This window comes from Cherax quadricarinatus, chromosome 50, assembly GCF_038502225.1.
Source record: "Cherax quadricarinatus isolate ZL_2023a chromosome 50, ASM3850222v1, whole genome shotgun sequence".
NCBI classification, from domain to species: Eukaryota; Metazoa; Arthropoda; class Malacostraca; order Decapoda; family Parastacidae; genus Cherax; species Cherax quadricarinatus.
Genome location: NC_091341.1, coordinates 1686805 through 1711025, shown reverse-complemented (window position 1 = coordinate 1711025; position 24221 = coordinate 1686805). Strand labels below are relative to the sequence as shown.

At 40.0% G+C, this 24221-nt stretch overlaps 1 protein-coding gene across 7 annotated transcripts in view; it reads left to right on the top strand.

Annotated features, from left to right (window-relative positions):
* Positions 1 to 3946: 3946 nt before the first annotated feature.
* Positions 3947 to 24221, top strand: part of LOC128695358 (succinate dehydrogenase assembly factor 4, mitochondrial) — a 78485-nt gene continuing 58210 nt past the window's right edge. The window contains exons 1-4 of one of the 7 annotated variants that reach the window (XM_070095382.1): positions 3947 to 4034; positions 8333 to 8451; positions 15527 to 15625; positions 19967 to 23824. In XM_070095382.1, the coding sequence (XP_069951483.1) occupies positions 8385 to 8451; positions 15527 to 15625; positions 19967 to 20142 (342 nt within the window). In that variant the 5' untranslated portion in view covers positions 3947 to 4034; positions 8333 to 8384 and the 3' untranslated portion in view covers positions 20143 to 23824. Of the gene's footprint in view, positions 4116 to 8332; positions 8452 to 15526; positions 15626 to 19966; positions 23825 to 24221 lie in introns of those variants that run through there. The other 6 variants (XM_070095386.1, XM_070095380.1, XM_070095384.1 and 3 more) reach the window with 6 other exon arrangements.

Genomic DNA, 24221 nt, shown 5'->3' with positions numbered 1-24221 from the left:
TGATGGGTTTCTAGATGGGTGGTGATCTTGCTTCTTAGGACTCTTTCAAAGATTTTTATGATATGGGATGTTAGTGCTATTGGTCTGTAGTTCTAGAGATAGGCTGGAATATTGCTGCGCTCTAACAGCACCTTTCAAGGCAGGTGAAATTGCTGACCTAGAAAATGTACAGAGAACTTTCACGGCGCGCATAACGGAGATAAAACACCTCAATTACTGGGAGCGCTTGAGGTTTCTAAACCTGTATTCCCTGGAACGCAGGAGGGAGAGATACATGATTATATACACCTGGAAAATCCTAGAGGGACTAGTACCGAACTTGCACACGAAAATCACTCACTACGAAAGCAAAAGACTTGGCAGACGATGCACCATCCCCCCAATGAAAAGCAGGGGTGTCACTAGCACGTTAAGAGACCATACAATAAGTGTCAGGGGCCCGAGACTGTTCAACTGCCTCCCAGCACACATAAGGGGGATTACCAACAGACCCCTGGCAGTCTTCAAGCTGGCACTGGACAAGCACCTAAAGTCAGTTCCTGATCAGCCGGGCTGTGGCTCGTACGTTAGTTTGCGTGCAGCCAGCAGCAACAGCCTGGTTGATCAGGGGCTGATCCACCAGGAGGCCTGGTCACAGACCGGGCCGCGGGGGCGTTGACCCCCGAAACTCTCTCCAGGTAAACAGGTAAACACCTCTCAAATAGGAGGCGAAATTGTTGGATGTGCATTCCTGCATAACTTGAGATATCAGACGACTGGACAAGACAGCTCCAGGAACCTCAGATAAGATCTCTAGATTTATGTGTAATTCTGGCCAGCATTATTTTCATAGATTTAGTTAGAGTGAGGTTTTCTGAGTATGATACACATTAATCTCCAGTCAAATTGGTGAGTGATATTAAGATATATTTTCCTTCTGTTATGTAATTGTGCATATATATAACCATTTATTATTTTTAATATACAGTCCACAAATTTATATATTTACCAGTATTCCTGGTGTATGTATATTTCATTTAATTAATAGGTCCAGAGCAACTTGTGGTTATGACAGTGGTAGGTATCGAAGGGGGACATTTTTTGCGACCTAGGTGTCCCAAATTCCTACTTGTCTATGTAACCTGGAGTTTACCTGGATAAATAATAATTATCTTTGTTATCATTTACTGTTATGTACATAATTAGTTACATTCAGATAAATGCAATTTTCCACAATTAAGGAGGTAATGGGTCGTTGACAGGCCCCATATATATTCCAATTTTTTCACATAGCTTATCTACACTGTACAATATGGAGATATAGTGTCAAGTAAAAATCAAGTATCTAATTACCCTGATCATTATTTGGTTAAAATCTCATCAAATATCAGCTCATTCAGCTGACCGAAGTTCAGGCAATTGGTCCGCTTCACTTGATTGGAACTTCTTGTTCCCATTTATATTTTTGATGGGATTTTTTCCTCTCTTTTTGTCAAGCAGCTACTGTATGACGTGTACTGGTTTAGCGCTGTTTTGTAGTATAATGAAAATTATAATAAAGAAACTCTGGATAATATTTTTTTTTTACTGACTGAGATGTATTTATTATTATTATTAAATATTCGCCGGTATTCTCCCGGCCCGGGCCTTTTCCAAGTGGTGGCCCGGCCTTGGCTCCCTCTTTAGGGAGTGTCTGAGACCTAAGTCTCCCATGGGAGGAGGCACAAGTACCTCCTCATCTTTGGGACCAACTGTCCCCAGGCCTAGCCACAAGCTAGGCCTCTCTGGTCTGCCATCCCCGCCCCAAGGGGGCTAATGGGAATGACAGTCTTATGAGCTAAAGGCTCGAACTCAGGCACCTACCCTACCCCTAGAAGGGTTAGGCATGGTGTCGATCGACTGAGATGTAAGGCCCAGTCCAGTATACACTAGCAGAGATCCTATATACCTTCAAGACAAAGAGAAACTATGTTAATTCAAACCTCAGCTTTGGTCTTAGTGGAGTGTGGGAGTAAATAGAAAACAGGATTTCAGAACTCACGGTAAAGTATATTTCTTTGCAAAGGTTACAATGTGTAGTTACAATTTTGATTTGCTAAGTACGTACAAAGATAGCCACTATCATGCGGAGGCATTTAGGGCAAACTAATCCTAATACATAGTAACGAATTAAAACTAGATAAGATAATACTACATAGTAACTGTACTTAAAACTAGACAAGGAATAGTGGATAGCTGTTTTACAATCTTATTTGTACTTAATATAATCTTATTTAAACTTAGTACAAAATCAGCCTTACAAGTAATGGTGCAGGTGGTAATATTTTATGGAATGGCAGAATTAAAAGCCAGGAGGTCACATGATAAGACTAATTAGCAGATGTTTTGGCAGATTTGGTTAATATTGAGAAATAAGTCAGTGTGTCATCGGGGAAAAAAAGGTTACCATCGTAGCCATAATTTTTAAAGGGGTGAACCGGTAAACCAGCGGAAGGCCTCGGTCAGATGACCAAAAGCTCCAGCGGCGGGTCATCATATGATTAAAACCCGCGTCAGGAAACAGTTGTTCTGTTTCCTAACAAATCTTACTTAACCGTCTTCGGGGACTCTTGTCTTATTTCGACTGGGAGGTCCTTCAGTCTTGTCCCCCAGGATACGTCCCACAACAGTCGACTAACACCAGTTTGTTTAATATGTTTATTATGCACCCCATACCCATCCTGTGGGCGGTAGTCAAAAGATTACAGAGGTACATAATGGGTCCAGGGACTGGACTCCAAAGTTTTGATAGCTGAGCAAGTTACAGAGGTAATGAATTCACAATTTACAAAGGTAATGAACTCACAAATTACAAAGGTAATGAACTCCGGGTAGGTCTAGTCACAATCATGACAAGTTACAAAGGTATTTACAGATTACAGAGGTACGTAATGGATCCAGGGACTGGGCCCCAAAGTTTGGATGGCTGAACTAGGTACAAGGTAATGAACTCACAAGTTACAAAGGTAATGAATACTGTAAGAATGGTTACTTACGTTTATACATGGCTACAATCATGAACAACTAACACCAGTTTGTTTAATATCTTTATTATGCACCCCGTTCCAGTCCTGTAGCGGTAGTCAAAACATTACAGAGGTACATAATGGGTCCAGGGACTGGACCCCAAAGTTTTGATAGATGAACAAGTTACAAAGGTAATGAACTCCAGGTATCTGGTCACAATCATGACATGTTACAAAGGTAATACACCAGGTATTACTAGGGATGCCAAGCCCATGATGACACTTCAGGTCGCTTGTTCTATCTAGGCTGGAATATTGCTGCACAATAACAGCACCTTTCTAGGCAGGTGAAATTGCTGACCTAGAAAATGTAGAGAACCTTCACGGCGCGCATAACGGAGATAAAACACCTCAATTACTGGGAGCGCTTGAGGTTCCTGAACCTGTACTCCCTGGAACGCAGGCGGGAGAGATACATGATTATATACACCTGGAAAATCCTAGAGGGACTAGTACCGAACTTGCACACGAAAATCACTCACAACGAAAGCAAGACTCAGCAGACGATGCAACATCCCCCAGTGAAAAGCAGGGGTGTCACTAGCACGTTAAGAGACAATACAATAAGTGTCAGGGGCCCGAGACTGTTCAACTGTCTGCCAGCATACATAAGGGGGATTACTAATAGACCCCTGGCAGTCTTTAAGCAGGCACTGGACAAGCACCTAAAGTCGGTACCTGACCAGCCGGGCTGTGGCTCGTACGTTGGATTGCGTGCAGCCAACAGTAACAGCCTGGTTGATCAGGCTCTGATCCACCATGAGGCCTGGTCACAGACCGGGCCGCGGGGGCGTTGACCCCCGGAACTCTCTCCAGGTAAACTCCAGGACTACACTGGAAACAGGCCACTCTGATGACAGAGGTTTAGTGGGCTTTCCAAGGTTACTAATTCTCCGGCTTAATAAGCAGAATAAAATTTCGTAAAAGCAGGGTTCAATACCACCTCAGCTGTGGTGACCCTTAAAACCTGAACAACAACATTAACTCTTGGTTGGTGTAAATATTTTAACGCGATCTCTGGTGCAGCAGTGGAAATAAGACGTATTGTTTGACCTAATTGAGTTATCCAAGGTTAAATACACATAATTTAATACATATGTATACTCGTAACATGTATGTGTCCTCAGAAGCATTAGGCAAATTTATACATCCCGGTACTGTTTGTAGGACCCCAGTGGAAATAAGTCACTCTGTCTGACTTTTTTGGGTTATCCTAGGTTCTCTACACATATGTTGCTATGATAATCTATGTAACTATATTTGTGTATACCTGAATAAACTTACTGTAATAATGTTGGTAGAATTACCGACAATATGTAAAGTAAAAGGACACAAGTGCAACTAATGTGACATTTTATTGTGGCAACGTTTCGCTCTCCAGGAGCTTTGTCAAGCCGTTACAAACAGTACATGGACACAGAGGGTATATATAGGCTCAGAGTGAGGTGCAATACTAGTGGTAGTAGTAGTAGTAGTGACAAACTTTTGTCACTACTACTACTACCACTAGTATTGCACCTCACTCTGAGCCTATATATACCCTCTGTGTCCATATACTGTTTGTATAGGCTTGACAAAGCTCCTGGAGAGCGAAACGTTGCCACAATAAAATGTCACATTAGTTGCACTTGTGTCCTTTTACTTTACTTACTCTTCAAGGGAGGTGCTGTGATGTAAGTGAAAGGCTCTTGGTCTGGGGAGTTGGAGCTACCTTGCACTTCCTTGGATCAAATCTGATTGCTGTATGACAGTCATGTGGCTTCAAACAGAGAAGCCAGGGTTTTTAAAGCTAATTTTCAAGAGTAAAACTTCATATATTGTTTGAGAAACAAGTAATTGGTGAACTATTACTGAACTAACGTTATCATGAGAAAGGGCTAAATCCGCAGGGATAGGAAGTACAGATTTAGCACTCTTTCGTAAATAATAATAATAAATATAAAACTATCAAACCATTCTTAGACTTCTAAATATAGACTACCTGCTTTGAATGCCATTCCAGCACTCAGTGGATAAGTCACTCTGACTTTTTCTGTTATGCTAGGTAATTTACACTATGTATGATAATAGAACTTTTTTATGTGTACCTGTACCTAAATAAGCTTACTGAATGCTAGTTTTTTTCAGGGGGGGGGGGAATTGAAGGGATTTTAATAGACATAAAGTGCTACAGAAATATATTTCTAACCAAGGTACAGTAGACTGGTAGATAGCAACCATCCAGGGAGATGCTACCATCATGTCATACAAATATGAAACCTAAGTGTGTCAAATGTTTTGCATTCTGGAGGGACTGCTAGTCTTACCTTTATATCTCAGGTCTCATAAATGTGCACATGACATATTAGTCTAATATTTATTATACACTTATCACTTTCCAGTATGTTTCATAATGGTTATTACTTGTGTAATACAGCATATCCTTTCCAGTTTTGGAAATCAGGTTTAAGACTATACTGCAAGGGTAATAACACCTGGAAAAATAAACATATGAAAACACTACAGACCACTACCCTACCTTCCTCTTGACAAACATTAGTAAACCACCACTTGAATTCAACAAAGTCTCATTTAGACTCCATGACGAGGCCTCAATAAGGAAGTTCACAGCTGACCTAGAGATTGTTGACTGGCCTACAGAATTCTCCAAGGCCAATGGTATTGATGACTGGACAGACATTTTTCTTAACAAATTACTTAGACTATACAACAAACATTGTCCTATAAAAATGAAACAGATCACAAACAAACGGCTTGGTTGCCCATGGCTAACCAGTACCATTCTGAAATCCATTGACAAGAAACACCAATATGAAAAGCAATATAGACAGGGCTTAATACACAAAGATATTCTTAAACACTATTCATCAGTTCTCACCAAAGTAATAAAGAAAGCCAAACAACTATACTACTCCAGTAGATTCACAGACACTAGAGGAGATATAAAAAAGACCTGGAAAACACTCTCTCAGATTCTAGGGACCCACAAACTGAAAAAAACCAAGAATATTGTCCTAACTAAACCTAATGAAACACCACTACATCCCACTGACACAGCTAACAAGATAAACGACTTCTTCTCAACCATAGGATCTAATCTCGCCAATAAAATCCCACATACTAATGCCCATGCCGGGGACTACCTAGATGGGAATTTCCCAGATTCCTTCTATCTTGCACCAACTGAGCCCTCGGAAGTCACCGAGATTATAAAGTCACTTAAAAACAACTCAGGGAATCTGTCTAATGTCCCACCATTACTGTACAAGCGAGCGGCCCATATCCTTTCGCATGCTATTTCATTACTTTTTAACAAGTCACTAGAAACTAGCACCTTCCCGAAACTACTCAAGATGGCAAGGGCTACACCAATACATAAAGGTGGTGACCCTACAGACTTAAACAACTATAGGCCAATATCAAACTTACCATTGCTATCCAAAATCTTTGAGAAACTCGTGCACAGGAGACTATATTCATTTATAACAACACAAAACATACTCAACCCCTGCCAATTTGGATTCAGGAAAAATAAAAGCACTAATGATGCAATCATAAAAATGCTAGATCTGCTTTACACAACATTGGAAAATAAGGAATATCCACTAGGATTTTTTATTGACCTAAGAAAAGCTTTTGACACAGTAGACCACGACATCCTACTCCACAAACTTGACCATTACGGTATAAGAGGCCATGCGCTTGCTTATTTCAAATCTTATCTTACTAATAGGTATCAGTATGTCACCATTAAAGACACAGCATCAACAACACGGCCACTTGATACTGGAGTTCCGCAGGGAAGTGTCCTTGGTCCCCTGCTCTTCCTCATATACATCAATGATCTTCCAAACGTATCCCAACACCTGAAACCCATTCTCTTTGCTGACGACACGACTTATGTCATCTCTCACCCTAATCTTGCCACCCTCAACACCATTGTTAACGAGGAGCTGATCAAAATATCGACTTGGATGACAGCCAATAAACTTACGCTTAACACTGACAAAACCTACTATATTATGTTTGGTAGCAGAGCAGGAGATGCACAAATTAACATTAAGATCGACAACACTCTAATTACCAGACATAATGAGGGCAAATTCCTAGGCCTATACCTTGACAACAACCTGAATTTCAGCACCCATATCCAACACATAACCAAAAAAGTATCCAAAACGGTTGGGATCCTCTCCAAGATACGATACTACGTGCCGCAAACTGCCCTTATCACACTATACCATTCACTTGTATATCCATACCTTACCTATGCTATTTGTGCTTGGGGATCAACTGCAGCAACACACCTAAAGCCAATAATAACCCAACAAAAAGCTGCAGTAAGAATAATCACTAAATCCAATCCCTGGCAACACACCCCCCACTCTTCATAGATCTAAACTTACTCCCTGTTCAGTACATCCACACTTACTACTGTGCAATCTACATCTACAGGACCTTAAACTCCAATATCAACCTTGACCTAAAACGCTTTCTTGATAGTTGTGACAGAACTCACAGGCATAACACCAGACACAAACATCTCTACGACATTCCCCGTGTCCGACTAAACCTTTACAAAAATTCAATGTATGTCAAAGGCCCTAAAATCTGGAATACCCTACCTGAGAACTCTAGAACTGCAGACACATTCATCACCTTCAAAACTACCATTAGAAAACATCTTATCTCCCTGATACACCCCATCAACTAACTACACGAATACCACCTGGTGGTTCACACTTACACTCACTCACCCATTTGACCATAAACAGAAATATTAATCTCAATCTTAAAATAACGAATCCTGTGATACTCCAGTACTGAAACTATGTACTGTGCCAAAACAGAAGCATTCACATTGCTAAACTCACAAACTAGTATTTAGTCACTTAGCCATAATACCAACTTACCTCATAATTTGTAATATTTTAAAATAAAGAATTAAACTAAGTATGCCCGAAATGCCTAGCCATGCTAGGCGTTCTAGTGGTACACTCTGTAATCATTATTTTACTACATGTAAACCACACAACAACCAAATTCTGTAAATTCAACATTGTAATCTTTATAGAGAATAAACTTTGAATATAGCCAATACTCTCATAAAATACTGCATCTGAGAATATAGTTCACAAGTAAATATACTTCAACATAGAGTATTGAACATATCAAGGACTTGTTTTTTACACGCAGATACTTTATTTATTAGTACTTTAAGCATAAAGAATAAAAAACTGAAGTAAAGTGCTTTAAAAAAAAAGTACAGGTGTTGATATTTTCTTCAGATAAATTGCCTTAACTAGAAGAGGAGACAGTTTGAGATTCACTTATAAGAGCATGATTATTGGATTGAAATATTATCCCAAATTGATGTGGATCACCCCATTAATCAAGTGTGTCACTGGTAAGTTGATGACAGTTTATGAATATAAGTAGCTTCTTTGACTAGAGTAATTTCAGAACCTGTAGATAAATATAGTATGGCAGTACTGGTAGACCTTTTTCTGGTAAACAGTATTGTATGATGCTCTAGACTATTGCAGTTTTCAGTTTAATTTGCATTTTTAAATACAGGAGTAACAAATTTATAAAATTGGGAAGGAAATAAAACTACAATATTTTCAGTTACAGAGAGAGGCCAGTCAGCTACTGGTGGAAAAAACAAAAAGCATTATCTTTTCCAGTAAATTTTACACATAAAGTAGCTAAATAAATCAAATAAAATTTTGGCTACCTTCCAATAATGGCTGTAATTTGGTTTTGCAGTAATTATAATTGTACTGTACTTTGCAGTGCCAGTTGATGATTTGCTAAATTTTCTTCACCTGTGAATTGCCTTTTAGGAAATACTGTGCTGTTTTTCTACAACGGTGCCCCGTGGCCTGGTGGCTAAAGCCCTTGCTTCACACAGCGAGGGTCTGGGTTCAATTCCCAGCGAGGGTAGCAACATTGGGTGTGTTTCTTTACACCAGTTGCCTATGTTCAGCCATCAGTAAAATGGGTACCTGGGAGTTAGTCAACTGGTGTGGGTCTCATCCTGGGACAAAACCGACCTAATTTGCCCAAAATGCTCTGCATAACAAGCGGCTTATTGTATAGTAGTATGTCATTGATGTCAGCTAGGACTGTATACCATGTACATGTACTTGTAGTAAATAAAGATTGTTTTATATGAGGTCACCTGCTGTTTATTATTTACCATATGTATAGGCTTACTATACATCCTGTTTTGAAAGTCCTGGTCAATGTGTCGTTTTGTCTTAGACACAAACATCGCTGATGAGCAGTGTATGGTCTCAGGAATGAGATAGAATGATTGAATCTACAGTAAAAGGGCTAATGTACTACAAAATAAACATTGCATTAAGTTGCAGCCAGTTTTATGGGAAAATGAAAATAAGCCATGACTATGAAAGGTTCATTCTAGTGATAAATACTAATGGTTCTCCAGAGAGTGGTTCCATACTTTATGCTATTTGTTTGTTTTCATTCTGTAGTCCTTTATATTTTATGCACATATACATATATTATTTACCTAAGTAGTAGGTTGGTAGACAACAACCACCCAGGGAGGTACTACTGTCCTGCTAAGTGAGTGTGAAATGGAAACCTGTAAGTGTTTCACATGATGGTAGGATTGATGGTGTCTTTTTTCTGTCTCATAAACATGCAAGTTTTCAGGTACACCTTGCTACTTCTGCTTACACTTAAGTCACACTACACATACAGTGGACCCTCATTTTTTTGTAATTAATCCATTCCAGAGAGTGTGACTAACAGCGAAATTGACGATTTGCAAAAAAATTTTCCCCAAGGCAGGTGAAATTGCTGACCTAGAAAATGTACAGAGAACCTTCACAGCACGCATAACTGAAATAAAACACCTCGATTACTGGGAACACTTGAAGTTCCTAAACCTGTACTCCCTAGAATGCAGGTGGGAGAGATACATGATTATATACACTTGGAAAATCCTAGAGGGATTAGTACCAAACGTGCACACAAAAATCACTCCCTATGAAAGCAAAAGACTCGGCAAACGATGCAGCATCCCCCCCAATTAAAAGCAGGGGTGCCACTAGCATGTTAAGACAACACAGTAAGCGTTAGGGCCCAAGATTGTTCAACTGCCTCCCAGCATACATAAGGGGGATTACCGATAGACCCCTGGCTGTCTTCAAGAAGGCACTGGACAAGCACCTAAAGTCAGTACCTGACCAGCTGGGCTGTGGTTCGTACGTTGGACTGCATGCAGCCAGCAGTAACAGCCTGGTTGATCAGGCCCTGATCCACCATGCGGCCTGGTCACAGACCGGACCACGGGGGCATTGACCCCTGGAATTCTCTCCAGGTAAACTCCAGGTATAAGAAATAATGTAAATCCAATTAATCTGTTCCAGACACCCAAAAGTATTAAAACAAAATAATTTTTTTGCATGATGTAGATGTACATACACACAAAACAATGAGACATGAAGAATAAAACAATAATAACATGACACTTACCTTTACTGAAGATTCTTCTTCATGTATGGAAGACAGGAGGAAGGGAGAGGATGGAGAAATTATTGTTCGGAAGGGGACTCCCCTTCCATAAAGACTTCAGGTACCAAGTCCTTTTCTGGGGTTACTTCTCTTCTTTGTTTTTTAACCCTTAAATGGTCCAAACGTATATATACGTTCACTCGCGCAGCGCCCCGAATATTTTGAAAAAAAAAAAAATTATATAGAAAAAAAGAACACGTTTTTTGACATATTTTAGAATAAAAAAAAAATTAGGGTCAGTACTTACCAATATATGAGGCCGAGAAGTTGGCACTGGATGCTCATGTGACAGCAACATGGAGTCCTGCCACTTGCAGAAGTGTTGCCCATATACCTTTTTTTCTATTTTTCATATTTTATATAATTTTTATGTTCTGATAATTACAATTTGTAGTAGTTCTTGTCATTTTATAACCAATCTTTGTTCTGACACTAGTATTAGGTACTGAAATTGTACTCAAATTGTCACAAACACACTGACAGGTGGACATTTACACCTGCCTTAGCCATTTACTATTGTCTTGGAATAATATACAAAGTATTTATATGTCCCAGCAATGTTTTGGATATGTGGAAGTATATAATAACAATGAGGAGGAGGAGAAGGAGGAAAAGGAGGAGGAGGAGAAGGAAAAGGAGAAGGAGGAGGAGAAGGAGGAAAAGGAGGAGGAGGAGAAGGAAAAGGAGGAGGAGGAGAAGAAAAAGGAGGAGGAGGAGGAAGAGGAGAAGGAGGACGAGGAGGAGATGGAGGAGGAGGAGAAGGAGGAGGAAGAGGAGGAGGAGGAGAAGAAGGAGGAGAAGAATAATATGTAATAATAATAATAGGTAATAATAAGTTCCCTTGAAGCATAAAAAACAAAGTCCACCCCTGACAGTGACATGATAAGATGAGATAACAACTGATAAGAGCTGATGTTTGTTGAGCATACACAAAGGTGGGGGAGGGTGCAGCTGATAAAAAAAGATTAGAGGTGATATTTGATGAGCATCACCCTCACTTTGTTTTCACTGGTACACAAACATGTCTGTCTGTCTATTTGTCTGTGTCAAGCTCCCTGTCTATCTGTCTAGCTTTCTGTCTCAGAGAGCCACAAGACTGCATTGTCATCATGTTTACTCACATCTTCAAGCAGAGTACATAGCACTTTGTCTGGATTTTTTGGGTTATCCTAGGTAATTTACACTATGTATACTTGTATTTATGTGTACCTGTGAGACAAAAATAGACAGACAGATTGAAAGAGATACAGAGACAGATAGACAAAGACAGATAGACAGAGACAGATGCAGATAGACAGAGACAGAGGTAGACAGAGACAGAGATAGAAGAAGACTGAGATAGAGAGACAGAGATAGACAGACAGACAGACCCTAAACTTGGGGTAAACATCACTTTCCTCTTAAAAGAGGAGTGTTAATATGACATTACATCAGTGAATCCTTGGTGTTTGCCGCACTGTTTGCTCTAGCTGGCGCTCAGTTTAACTGGCGCTCCCACAAGGTACTAAGTGGCCCCAGATTTTTTTAATACCTTGCACACTGAGTGTTAGGACCCATTCTATGCTGACAAGGCATTTTAGGCAAATCGTGCCAAATTTGAAGGCAGGAAAAATAAAACGTATACATATATATGTTTGGGGCGCTACACGTAAGAACGAACCGTTTAAGGGTTAATGCCACTAGGACCAGCTTGAGAGTCACTGCACACCTGTAACACTAAATATTGTCCAGAGAGCTCTGTTTCTGGCATCTGTTTAAAATTTTCCTAAAATGGACAAGACATTGTCATTGTATAGGAATCAGGAATCGCTGGAAGAACTAAAACCATAAATGAAATCGAAAGAAACCCAAAGTATTTCTTTTCCTATGCCAAATCAAAGCCGAGAACAACGTCCAGTATTGGGCCCCTACACAGTATTGGGTCCTACACAGATGACAGCAAGGAAATGAGTGAGCTACTCAAGTCCCAATATGACTCAGTTTTTAGGAAGCCGCTAACCAGACTGAGAGTCGAAGATCAAAATTAATTTTTTTATGAGAGAGCCACAGAATTTGGTTAACACAAGCCTATCTGATGTTATCCTGACGCCAAATGACTTCGAACAGGCGATAAACGACATGCCCATGCACTCGGCCCCAGGGCCAGACTCATGGAACTCCATGTTCATCAAGAACTGCAAGAAACCCCTATCACGAGCCTTTTCCATCCTATGGAGAGGGAGCATGGACACAGGGGTCGTCCCACAGTTACTAAAAACAACAGACATAACCCCACTCCACAAAGGGGGCAGTAAAGCAACAGCAAAGAACTACAGACCGATAGCACTAACATCCCATATCATAAAAATCTTTGAAAGGGTCCTAAGAAGCAAAATCGCCTCCCATCTAGAAACCCATCAGTTACACAACCCAGGGCAACATGGGTTTAGAGCAGGTCGCTCCTGTCTGTCTCAACTATTGGATCACTACGACAAGGTCCTAGATGCACTAGAAGACAAAAAGAATGCAGATGTAATATATACAGACTTTGCAAAAGCCTTCGACAAGTGTGACCATGGCGTAATAGCACACAAAATGCGTTCTAAAGGAATAACAGCAAAAGTCGGTCGATGGATCTATAATTTCCTCACCAACAGAACACAGAGAGTAGTCGTCAACAGAGTAAAGTCCGAGGCAGCTACGGTGAAAAGCTCTGTTCCACAAGGCACAGTACTCGCTCCCATCTTGTTCCTCATCCTCATATCCGACATAGACAAGAATGTCAGCCACAGCACCGTGTCTTCCTTTGCAGATGACACCTGAATCTGCATGACAGTGTCTTCCATTGCAGACACTGCAAGGCTCCAGGCGGACATCAACCAAATCTTTCAGTGGGCTGCAGAAAACAATATGAAGTTCAACGGTGAGAAATTTCAATTACTCCGATATGGTAAACACGAGGAAATTAAATCTTCATCAGAGTACAAAACAAATTCTGGCCACAAAATAGAGCGAAACACCAACGTCAAAGACCTGGGAGTGATCATGTCGGAGGATCTCAACTTCAAGGACCATAACATTGTATCAATCGCATCTGCTAGAAAAATGACAGGATGGATAATGAGAACCTTCAAAACTAGGGAGGCCAAGCCCATGATGACACTCTTCAGGTCACTTGTTCTATCTAGGCTGGAATATTGCTGCACACTAACAGCACCTTTCAAGGCAGGTGAAATTGCTGACCTAGAAAATGTACAGAGAACCTTCACGGCGTGCATAACGGAGATAAAACACCTCAATTACTGGGAGAGCTTGAGGTTCCTAAACCTGTATTCCCTGGAATGCAGGTGGGAGAGATACATGATTATATATACCTGGAAAATCCTAGAGGGACTAGTACCGAACTTGCAAATGAAAATCACTCACTACGAAAGCAAAAGACTTGGCAGACGATGCAACATCCCCCCAATGAAAAGCAGGGGTGTCACTAGCACGTTAAGAGACCATACAATAAGTGTCAGGGGCCCGAGACTGTTCAACTGCCTCCCAGCACACATAAGGGGGATTACCAACAGACCCCTGGCAGTCTTCAAGCTGGCACTGGACAAGCACCTAAAGTCGGTTCCTGACCAGCCGGGCTGTGGCTCGTACGTTGGTTTGCGTGCAGCCAGCAGTAACAGCCTGGTTGATCAGGCTCTGACCAAATTGTTGCCAACACGGCTTGCAACAGCTTTGTTAGGGTGATGTTCCTCCACAAATCTTTCCATCCTACTCCACACTGCACAAATCTCCATCACTACCACCCTCTACCACCATCAAAACCACTACCACCCTCAACCACCATCACTACCACCCTCTACCACCATCACAACCACTACCACCCTCACCCACCATCACTAACACCTACCACCATCACAACTACTACCACCCTCTACCACCATCACTACCACCCTCTACCCCCATCACTACCACCCTCTACCATCACAACCACTACCACCTTTTATGTAACACCATCACTGCCACCCTCTACCACCATCACTACTACCCTCTACCACCATTACTTCCACCACCACTTTTATATTTTTCTACAATCTTTTTCTTTAATTCTATCGTGTTTGTCACCTTCTTTACCAAAGGGCTGGCACTAGCTTTCTTTGGCTCCATGGTGGCTTATTTAGCAGTTGCAAGCACTGAAAAGAATGGAATATTACAAAATGTATGAATGCGTGGGATCGTGCTCACTTGCTGATGAACAATGGCACACTGTGAATGGTGTGTTGAGTCACTCGGGCCACTTGTATGTGTTTGGGGCGAACGACTATTTGTGAGTCAAACGACAATTCGCGAATCAATACTTTGACGAAAAAACGCTACAATTTACTAAAATTATGAATTCCGATGCTTACGAAAAACGAGTCTCTACTGTACATGTACAAGCATATATCTACACACCCCTCTGGGTTTTCTTCTGTTTTCTTACTAGTTCTTGTTTTTGTTTATTTCCTGTTATCTCCATGGGGAAGTGGAACAGAATTCTTCCTCTGTAAGCCATGCGTGTCATAAGAGGCAACTAAAATTCCGGGAGCAAGGGGCAAATAACCCCTTCTCCTGTATACATTACTAAATTTAAAAAAGAGAAACTTTTGTTTTTCTTTTTAGGTCACCCTTCCTTGGTGGGTTATGGCCAGTTTGTTGAAAAAAAAAAATGTTATTTAATGAAAATCTTAATGTCCTGGTTTGAATCAGAGAAATTATGGTAAGCCTATATACATGGAGTGGGTTTGTGTCAACTATCTTTGATATTGTTTTAAACAAGTACATGTTAAGTTTTTCTTGCCTGTGAGGATTCACTTCATATTAGTAATACTATTTTATCATCCAAATATTGTTGTTAACTGTGGTTATAGAAATGTTTACCCAGCTGAATTTTCAGGAAGAAATTTATTTCTGTTTAGGTGCATTGGCTCCTTTGTCTCGTGGAATGACCTCTTCGGCCTCTGATGATGGTGGTGCCAGTAGCAGAAGTTCGCCCAAAAAGGCTAAAACTCCTATAGGTTTGTGTTTTTAAACATAATAGTGTTTGCATAATTTGTGCAAAATATCCTCTTGCTGTGGGTTAATAGTTACATTCTTATGCAGATTTTGGCCTATCATTCTCAAAGCACACCACTGTCTATTTTTATTATTCATTTGCATTCATCCTAACATATTTCACTGGCATAGTTTCTGGTAGTAACCCTTTTAACTTTGCTAAACCCATTTATGTTCCAGTATTGGCATATATTTTGCTTATACAATATAGTATATATATAGCTGTTCTCAACAGATGGATATAATTTAGTTTCTAACAAATATACAAGGATTACAGCAAATTATGGAATAGTGGTGAACAGTCACAGACAACCTATTTTGTGCAAATATTTTTTTTTATATTGCTCTGAAGAGAAATACAGTACAGTGGACCCTCCCTTTTTGTTGGGCTCTGTTTTCTCTCGTGTCAGTTATCACTGAATTTTTTTGTACAATTATTGGCTCAGTTTTCGTTGCTTTCCTCCGTTCTCGTCGGTGGTACAGTACATGTCTGAGTGTGCAGCGCACACAACCTCCCCCACACACATTCTGAGGAGGCAGTGTCGCTTTGTTTATGGGTGAGTAAACATTACCCTGTGAGCTCATAGGAATTATTTAATAATAATTCATTGTTTCTTGCACTTGTTTATTCTGTGTGACTGCTAAATAAGCCACCATGGGCCCAACCAAAGCTGCTAGTGCCAGTCCTTTGGTAAAGAAGGTGAGAAACAGGATAGAATTAAAGAAAAAGTTTGTAGAAAAATACAAAAGTGGTGGTGGTAGAGGGTGGTAGTGGTTGTGATGGTGGTAGAGGGTGGTAGTGGTTGTGATGGTGGAAGAGAGTGGTAGTGGTTGTGACAGTGGTAGAGGGTGGTAGTGATAGTAGAGGGTGGTAGTGATGGTAGAGGGTTGTAGTGATGGTAGAGGGTGGTAGTGATGGTAGAGGGTGGTAGTGATGGTGGTAGTGATGGTGGTAGAGGGTGGTAGTCATGGTGGTAGAGGGTGGTAGTGGTTGTGATGGTGGTAGAGGGTGGTAGTGGTTGTGATGGTGGTAGAGGGTGGTAGTGGTTTTGATGATGGTAGAGAGTGGTAGTGATGGTGGTAGAGGGTGGTAGCAGTTGTGATGGTGGTAGAGGGTGGTAGTGATGGTGGTAGAGGGTGGAAGTGGTTGTGATGGTGGTAGAGGGTGGTAGTGATTGTGATAGAGGGTAGAGCTGCAAGAGCTCTCATTATGGAAGGATTCCCCGTTATGGAAGGGGATTCCCCTTCCGAACAATAGTGTAACCTCTCCATCCTCTCCCCTCCTCCTGTCTTCCATACACCAACAAGAGTCTTCAATAAAGGTAAGTGTCATGTTATTAATGTTTTATACTTGATTTCTCATTCTTTTCTGTATGTAAATCTATATTTAATGTATAAAAAAATTATTTTTTGTTAATACTTTTGGGTGGCTAGAATGAATTAATTGGATTTACTATGCTGGGCAGCCAACAGCACCAGCATAGTTAGACAGGCAATTAAAGGAAATACTTAGCCCCTGGCCAGGGGTAGAAAACTCTTGAAACATAGCTTTTTCATTCAATTGTTGAATAGGGCTTACTTCTATTATTACTCTTTTGGCATTGCAGCTCAATTCACCTCAATTCAACCACTTCATAATATGCAGGTTATTGAATTAATTTAATTTCTAATTAATTTACAGCGGAACCTCGGTTTTCGTCATTAATTCGTTCCAGAAAGTCTGACGAAAACTGAATTCGACGAGAACTGAAGCAATATTTCCCATGAGAAATAACGTAAATCCAATTAATCCATTCCAGACACCCAAAAGTATTAACAAAAAATACATTTTATAGAGAATAACTATAGTTTTACATACAGAAAACATTGAGAAATAAATATAAAGGACTAATGAAATGGATAAATGAACATTTAACTTCACTTTTACCTTTATCGAAGACTCTTGTTGGTGTATGGAAGATGACGAGGAAAGGAGAGGGAGGTGAGGTTATCTCTACCACCATCAACACCACCCTCTACCAGCATCACAACCACTACCACCCTCTACCACCATTACTACCACCCTCTACCACCATCACTACCATCCTCTACCACCATCACTACCACCATCACTGCCACCATCACTACCACCCTCTACCACCATCACTACCATCCTCTACCACCCTCTACCACCATCACTACCACCCTCTACCACCATCACTACCACCCTCTACCACCATCACTACCACTCTCTACCACCATCACTACCACCCTCTACCACCACCACTACCACCCTCTCCCACCATCACTACCACCCTCTCCCACCATCACTACCACCATCACTGCCACCCTCTACCACAATCACTACCACCCTCTACCACCATCAGAACCACTACCACCCTCTACCACCATTGCTACCACCCTCTACCACCATCACTGCCACCCTCTACTACCATCACTCCCACCCTCTACCACCATCACTACCACCCTCCACCACCATCACTACCACCCTCTACCACCACCACTACCACCCTCTACCACCACCACTACCACCCTCCCCCACCATCACTACCACCCTCTCCCACCATCATTACCACCCTCTCCCACCATCACTACCACCCTCTACCACCACCACTACCACCCTCTCCCACCATCACTACCACCCTCTCCCACCATCACTACCACCATCACTGCCACCCTCTACCACAATCACTACCACCCTCTACCACCATCAGAACCACTACCACCCTCTACCACCATTGCTACCACCCTCTACCACCATCACTGCCACCCTCTACTACCATCACTCCCACCCTCTACCACCATCACTACCACCCTCCACCACCATCACTACCACCCTCTACCACCACCACTACCACCCTCCCCCACCATCACTACCACCCTCTCCCACCATTATTACCACCCTCTCCCACCATCACTACCACCCTCTACCACAATCACTACCACCCTCTACCACAATCACTACCACCCTCTACCACCATCAGAACCACTACCACCCTGTACCACCATTGCTACCACCCTCTACCACCATCACTGCCACCCTCTACTACCATCACTCCCACCCTCTACAACCATCACTACCACCCTCTACCACCATCACTACCACAATCACTACCACCCTCTACCATCATCACTACTACCCTCTACCATCATCACTACTACCCTCTACCACCATTACTACCATACTCTACCACCATCACTACCACCCTCTACCACCATCACTACCACCCTCTACCACCATCACTGCCACCTTCTACCCCAGTCACAACCACCCTCTACCTTTGTAGAGGGTGGTAGTGATATTTCTCCACAAAACTTTGCAACTCATTCTACGAGTTCTTTCTTGAATTCTATCGTGTTTCTCGCCTTCTTTATCAAAGGGCTGGCACTCTGAACTTTCTTTAGCCCCATGGTGGCTTATTTAACAGCCGTGCTCAATAAACATGCACAAAAAACAATTGATTATTACAAAATGTTTCAGATGAACATGCAGGGTAGTGCTCAATCGACGAGAAACAAAGCCAGACTGACTCAAAACATGTGGGATGCTTTGTGTGGGCGCGGACAGGCGGACACATTTAGTACGGCGGACCACTGTCAACTCAATGAAAACTGAGGTGATGAACAAAAAGTGGGACAAAATTTTGACGAAAAAGTCGTTGAAAGCTGATTTCAACGAAAACTAGGGCAAATGAAAACCGAGGTTCCACTGTACGTATTGGAATTGATCAGTTCACTTGCTACCTGTCCAGTTGTACCTATGATTGTAATACATTACCCATGCAATAAGAATTTAACTTCTGTTCTAGGTCTAGAATTAAATATTAAGATACATGTACATGTAGTAAGCTTTATGATTGGTTTGCCCAAAATGCATATACACAATTAGTAGCTTTCTTAAGAACTTTATACATGTTACATCAAATTTCATCTGTATTATTTTATGATGAAACACAATATGTAATCATTTTGTATGTATGAATACTGTACTTGTATGGCTTGTTTGATATAAATAATTTTAATTTAATTTTAATTTTATTTTATTAAACTATTATAACCAAGTGTAACTTGCAAAAAATAATTATATATACAATGCAGATTATAATGTATTGTTTGAAAGAAACAATTGATCTTTAATTGGAGAGCATAGGCTTGGGGCAAAATACCAGTCATTTATATATGTACTGAACATTACACAGTTTACTAAGGGAATTATAGTGTTCCAAGGTTGCTTAATATCAATAAAACTAAATAATTATAACTTTACTAGAATTTTCCTTGTTTTTCTGTCTTCGTATTGGAAGGCAAACTAGATGGCCAAGAAATAGAGGAGGGTCATCACCCATACCAAGAAAAGGAGCCATTACTACCATTCCCGAATAATATTAATCCAACTACTGGTGAGGTCGGAGGGCCAAAAGGACCAGAGCCAACACGTTATGGAGACTGGGAGCGCAAAGGCCGTGTATCAGACTTCTAAATATTTTAACAGAGCACAATGATGCAGTGTGGCTAGTGACACATTTAAACATGTGATGAATAGTACCCATTGACTGTTTGATCATATACCTCATGAATTACTACTGTCTGCTATTCCTTGTTCACTAGTACTTCATTTAAATGTTATTTTGTTAAATTTGAATAACATAAATACAAGACACATTGACTTACTCACATACTAGCATAATACTTTATTTACGGTTTAGTTGGTTCCTAATTTTCAGTGTTCCCACTCTTAACCCTTTGACTGTCGCGGCTGCATATATACGTCTTACGAGGTATCGTGTTTGACGTATATATATTCATAAATTCTAGCGGCTTCAAATCGAGCAGGAGAAAGCTGGTAGGCCCACATGTGAGAGAATGGGTCTGTGTGGTCAGTGTGCATCATATAAAAAAAATCCTGCAGCACGCAGTGCATAATGAGAAGAAAAAAAACTCAGGCCGTTTTTTTAATTAAAATGCAGAATTTGTGGTCTATTTTCGTATAGTATTTATGGTTGTATTCTCGTTTTCTTGGTCTCATTTGATAGAATGGAAAACATATTATAGAAATAGAGGTGATTTTGATTGATTTTACTATAAAAAGAACCTGGAAATGGAGCTCAAAGTAGGGGAAATGTTTGATTTTTGCTGATGTTCAAAAGTAAACAAATGATGTCATTGTCCAATAAATGTCCAACTAGCCATTCTAATATGCAGTCATGAATGGGTTGATGTTATTTATACAATTATTACAGTATTGCAGTAGTCTGCATAACAGTAAATCTTCTGTTTTTTGTTTGAATAAAAATTCAAAATAGAAAGCAAGGGTAATATCAGAGGGGCCTGGAGACATGACCGATGAACAAAGAAAATGTTATTTTAGAGCCAGGAATGTCTGCATTGTTCATTCTGGACCTTATTTTGAAATTGTCATATTTTTTAATTTTCGTGAAATTGGCCAAATTGCAAATTTCTGACCATGTTATTGGGTAGTTGAAATTGGTAAATGGGCAGTTTCTTGTACCCAGTCGATAGAAAAAACAGAGTTATAAAGAAATAGCTACGAGTTTGGTCGACTGGAACAATGGAATTAGCCGAAAATAGGGCTCAAAGTGGGCGAAATCGCCGATTTGTAAATATCGCCGAGGTCGCTAACTTTGCAAGAGCGTAATTCCGTCGGTTTTCCATCAAATTTCGTTTTTTTTGGTGTCATTACAATCGGGAAAAGATTCTCTATCATTTCATAAGAAAAAATCATTTTTTTTTTTTTTTAAATTTTGCGACACCAGGAGACACCTCAGGATTGGGGGTTGCGACAGTCAAGGGGTTAATGTTTTCAGTAGCTGTCACACAGAACTATGCCACTGAGGCCAGAGTCTCTCGTGTAGTTCTGTGTCATGAGCTCAGTTCACTCAGATAAGCTGTGAGTGGTAAATTTTGGCCTAGATATGAGAGAATGAGTCTGTGCGGTGAGTATGCACAGTACATGTATAAAGAAAAAATCCTGCCCCATGCAGTGCATAATGGGAAAAACAAAGCTCTGATTGTGTGGATAGTTTAAAATATCAAATTAAAGGTGTTTTTTCAGATGGTTTTTCATGGTTTTATTGGCTGTTTCTTGGCATCATTTGGTAAAATGGAAGACATGCTGCTGAAATAGAGATGATTTTGATTTGCTTCAGGATCAGAAATAGCTTGATACTGAGTTCAAAGTACTGGACATATTTGATTTTGGCTGATATTCCTGAGGATGGGTAAGGCCCCCACTACATCCCCCCAGTCTGTTTTATGGGTTTTTAATAGGTGTGATTCAATTATTGGGTCACCATAAACCATAACCAATCATTCCTGGTTATATTTTATTGTCCAAGAAATAGAGTAAATTTTCTATTTTTGTGTATTAACAATTCAAAATGGAAGGCAAGTGTCATACAGGAGAAGCCTGGGAACATGATTAATAAATACTATATAGGAAATTATGTGTAAAACTGACCAAATTACTAAATTCTGTGTATTTTTTAGAGTAGTTAAAATAGATGAATGGGTGGCTTCTTGTGATAAATTATAGAATGGAAGGCATACTTGTGAAATAGCTAATAATGTGTTTGAATGGGGGAATGGAATTAGCTTAAAATAGGATTCAGAGTCGGCAAAATTGCCGATGCATTAATTGTTCCAAAACTACTTTATGCCTGTGCAATTCCACAAGTTTTCCATTAAATTTCGTACTGTTGGTGTCATTACCTGTAAAAAATAAGATCCTCTACCATTTCAGAATAAAAAATATTTTTTTAAAGAATGGTTGCTGAGAGCAGTAATAATTTTGGGGGTTTGGACAGTGAAAGGGTTAAGAGATGTTTGATTGAAAATTTAACCCTTTCAGGGTTTTCGACGTACTAGTATGGCTTACGCGCCAGGGTTATTGATGTACTAGTACGCCTAAATTCTAGCGCCTTCAAATCTAGTGAGAGAAAGCTGGTAGGCCTACATATGAAAGAATGGGTCTATGTGGTCAGTGTGCACAGTATAAAAAAAATCCTGCAGCACACAGTGCATAATGAGAAAAAAAAACTCCGACCGTGTTTTTGGTTTAAAACAGCGACTTTGCAGTGTATTTTCATATGGTATTTATGGTTGTATTTTAGTTTTCCTGGTCTCATTTTATAGAATGGAAGACATATTACAGAAATGGAGATGATTTTGATTGGTTTCATAATGAAAAGTACCTTGAAATTGAGCTCAAAGTAGCAGAAATGTTCGGTTTTTACCAAAGTTCAAAAGTAAACAAATCATGCCAAGCATCCAATACATGTCAACTGGTGAGTCTAATATTCTTTTACAAGTGCACTGATATTATTTATACCATTTCTACACCATTCCTACACTAATCTAGTAGTCTGCATAACAGTAAATCTTCTATTTTTTTGTGAGAATAAAAATTCAAAGTGGAAAGCAAGAGATGTAAGAGGGACCTGGGGACATGACTGATGAACAGAGAAAATGTTATTTTAGTGCCAGAAATGTCTGTTGTTTATTCTGGACCCTATTTGGAAATTGCCATCTTCTGAAATTTGTGTGAAATTGGCAAAATTTCCAATTTCTGACCACTTTATTGGATAGTTGAAATCGGTAAATGGGTGGTTTGTTGTACTCATTTGATAGAAAAAATGAAGTTCTAGCGAAATAGATATGATTTTTGTCGACTTGTACATTGGAATTGGCTGAAAATAGGGCTCAAAGTGGGTGAAATTGCCGATGCGTAAACATCGTGAAGACTGCTAACTTTGCATCAAATTTCATACTTTTGGTGTCAATATGATCGGGACAAGATTCTCTATCATTTCCTAAGAAAAATAATTTTTTTTTCCGAAAAATTTTTGAACCTGAGAACGAGTTTAGGAGAGGGCCTCTCGACCCTGAAAGGGTTAAGGACTTCTTTCTGTTATTATAATGTGTATTATAGAAAATTTTTAAGAAACAGTTATTGATTACTTAAAAAAATAACGGAAATCAGTTGGTCCCCTCACTTATTAATTAATCAATATTGTATTAGTGTAACATAGTTGTATACTGTACTTTGCATTTGACTTCCAAGTTTAGATAAGTCAGCTCTCTCATAAAACTTCTATATATGTTGTGCAATTTTTTGTAAATGCGACTAATAAAGTACGTACGTACTTAGTTTCTTCTTTCTTTCAACAAACTGGCCATATCCCACTGAGGCCCAAAAAGAAAAACGAAAGTTTCTCTTTTTAACGTTAGTACAGTGGAACCTTGGTTTTTGTATGCCCTAGTCTGTATGTAAAACTATAGTTATTCTCTATGAAATATAACTTTTGTTAATATTTCGTATAAGAAATAATGTAAATCCAATTAATCCATTGCAGACACCCAAAAATATTAACAAAAAATACATTTTATGGAGAATAACTATAGTTTTACAGACAGATTAGGGCATACAAAAACTGAGGTTCCACTGTAATGTATACAGGAGAAGGAGTTACTGTCCCCTTGCTCCCACCATGTTAGTTGCCTCTTACGACATGCATGGCTTAGGGAGGAAGAATTCTGTTC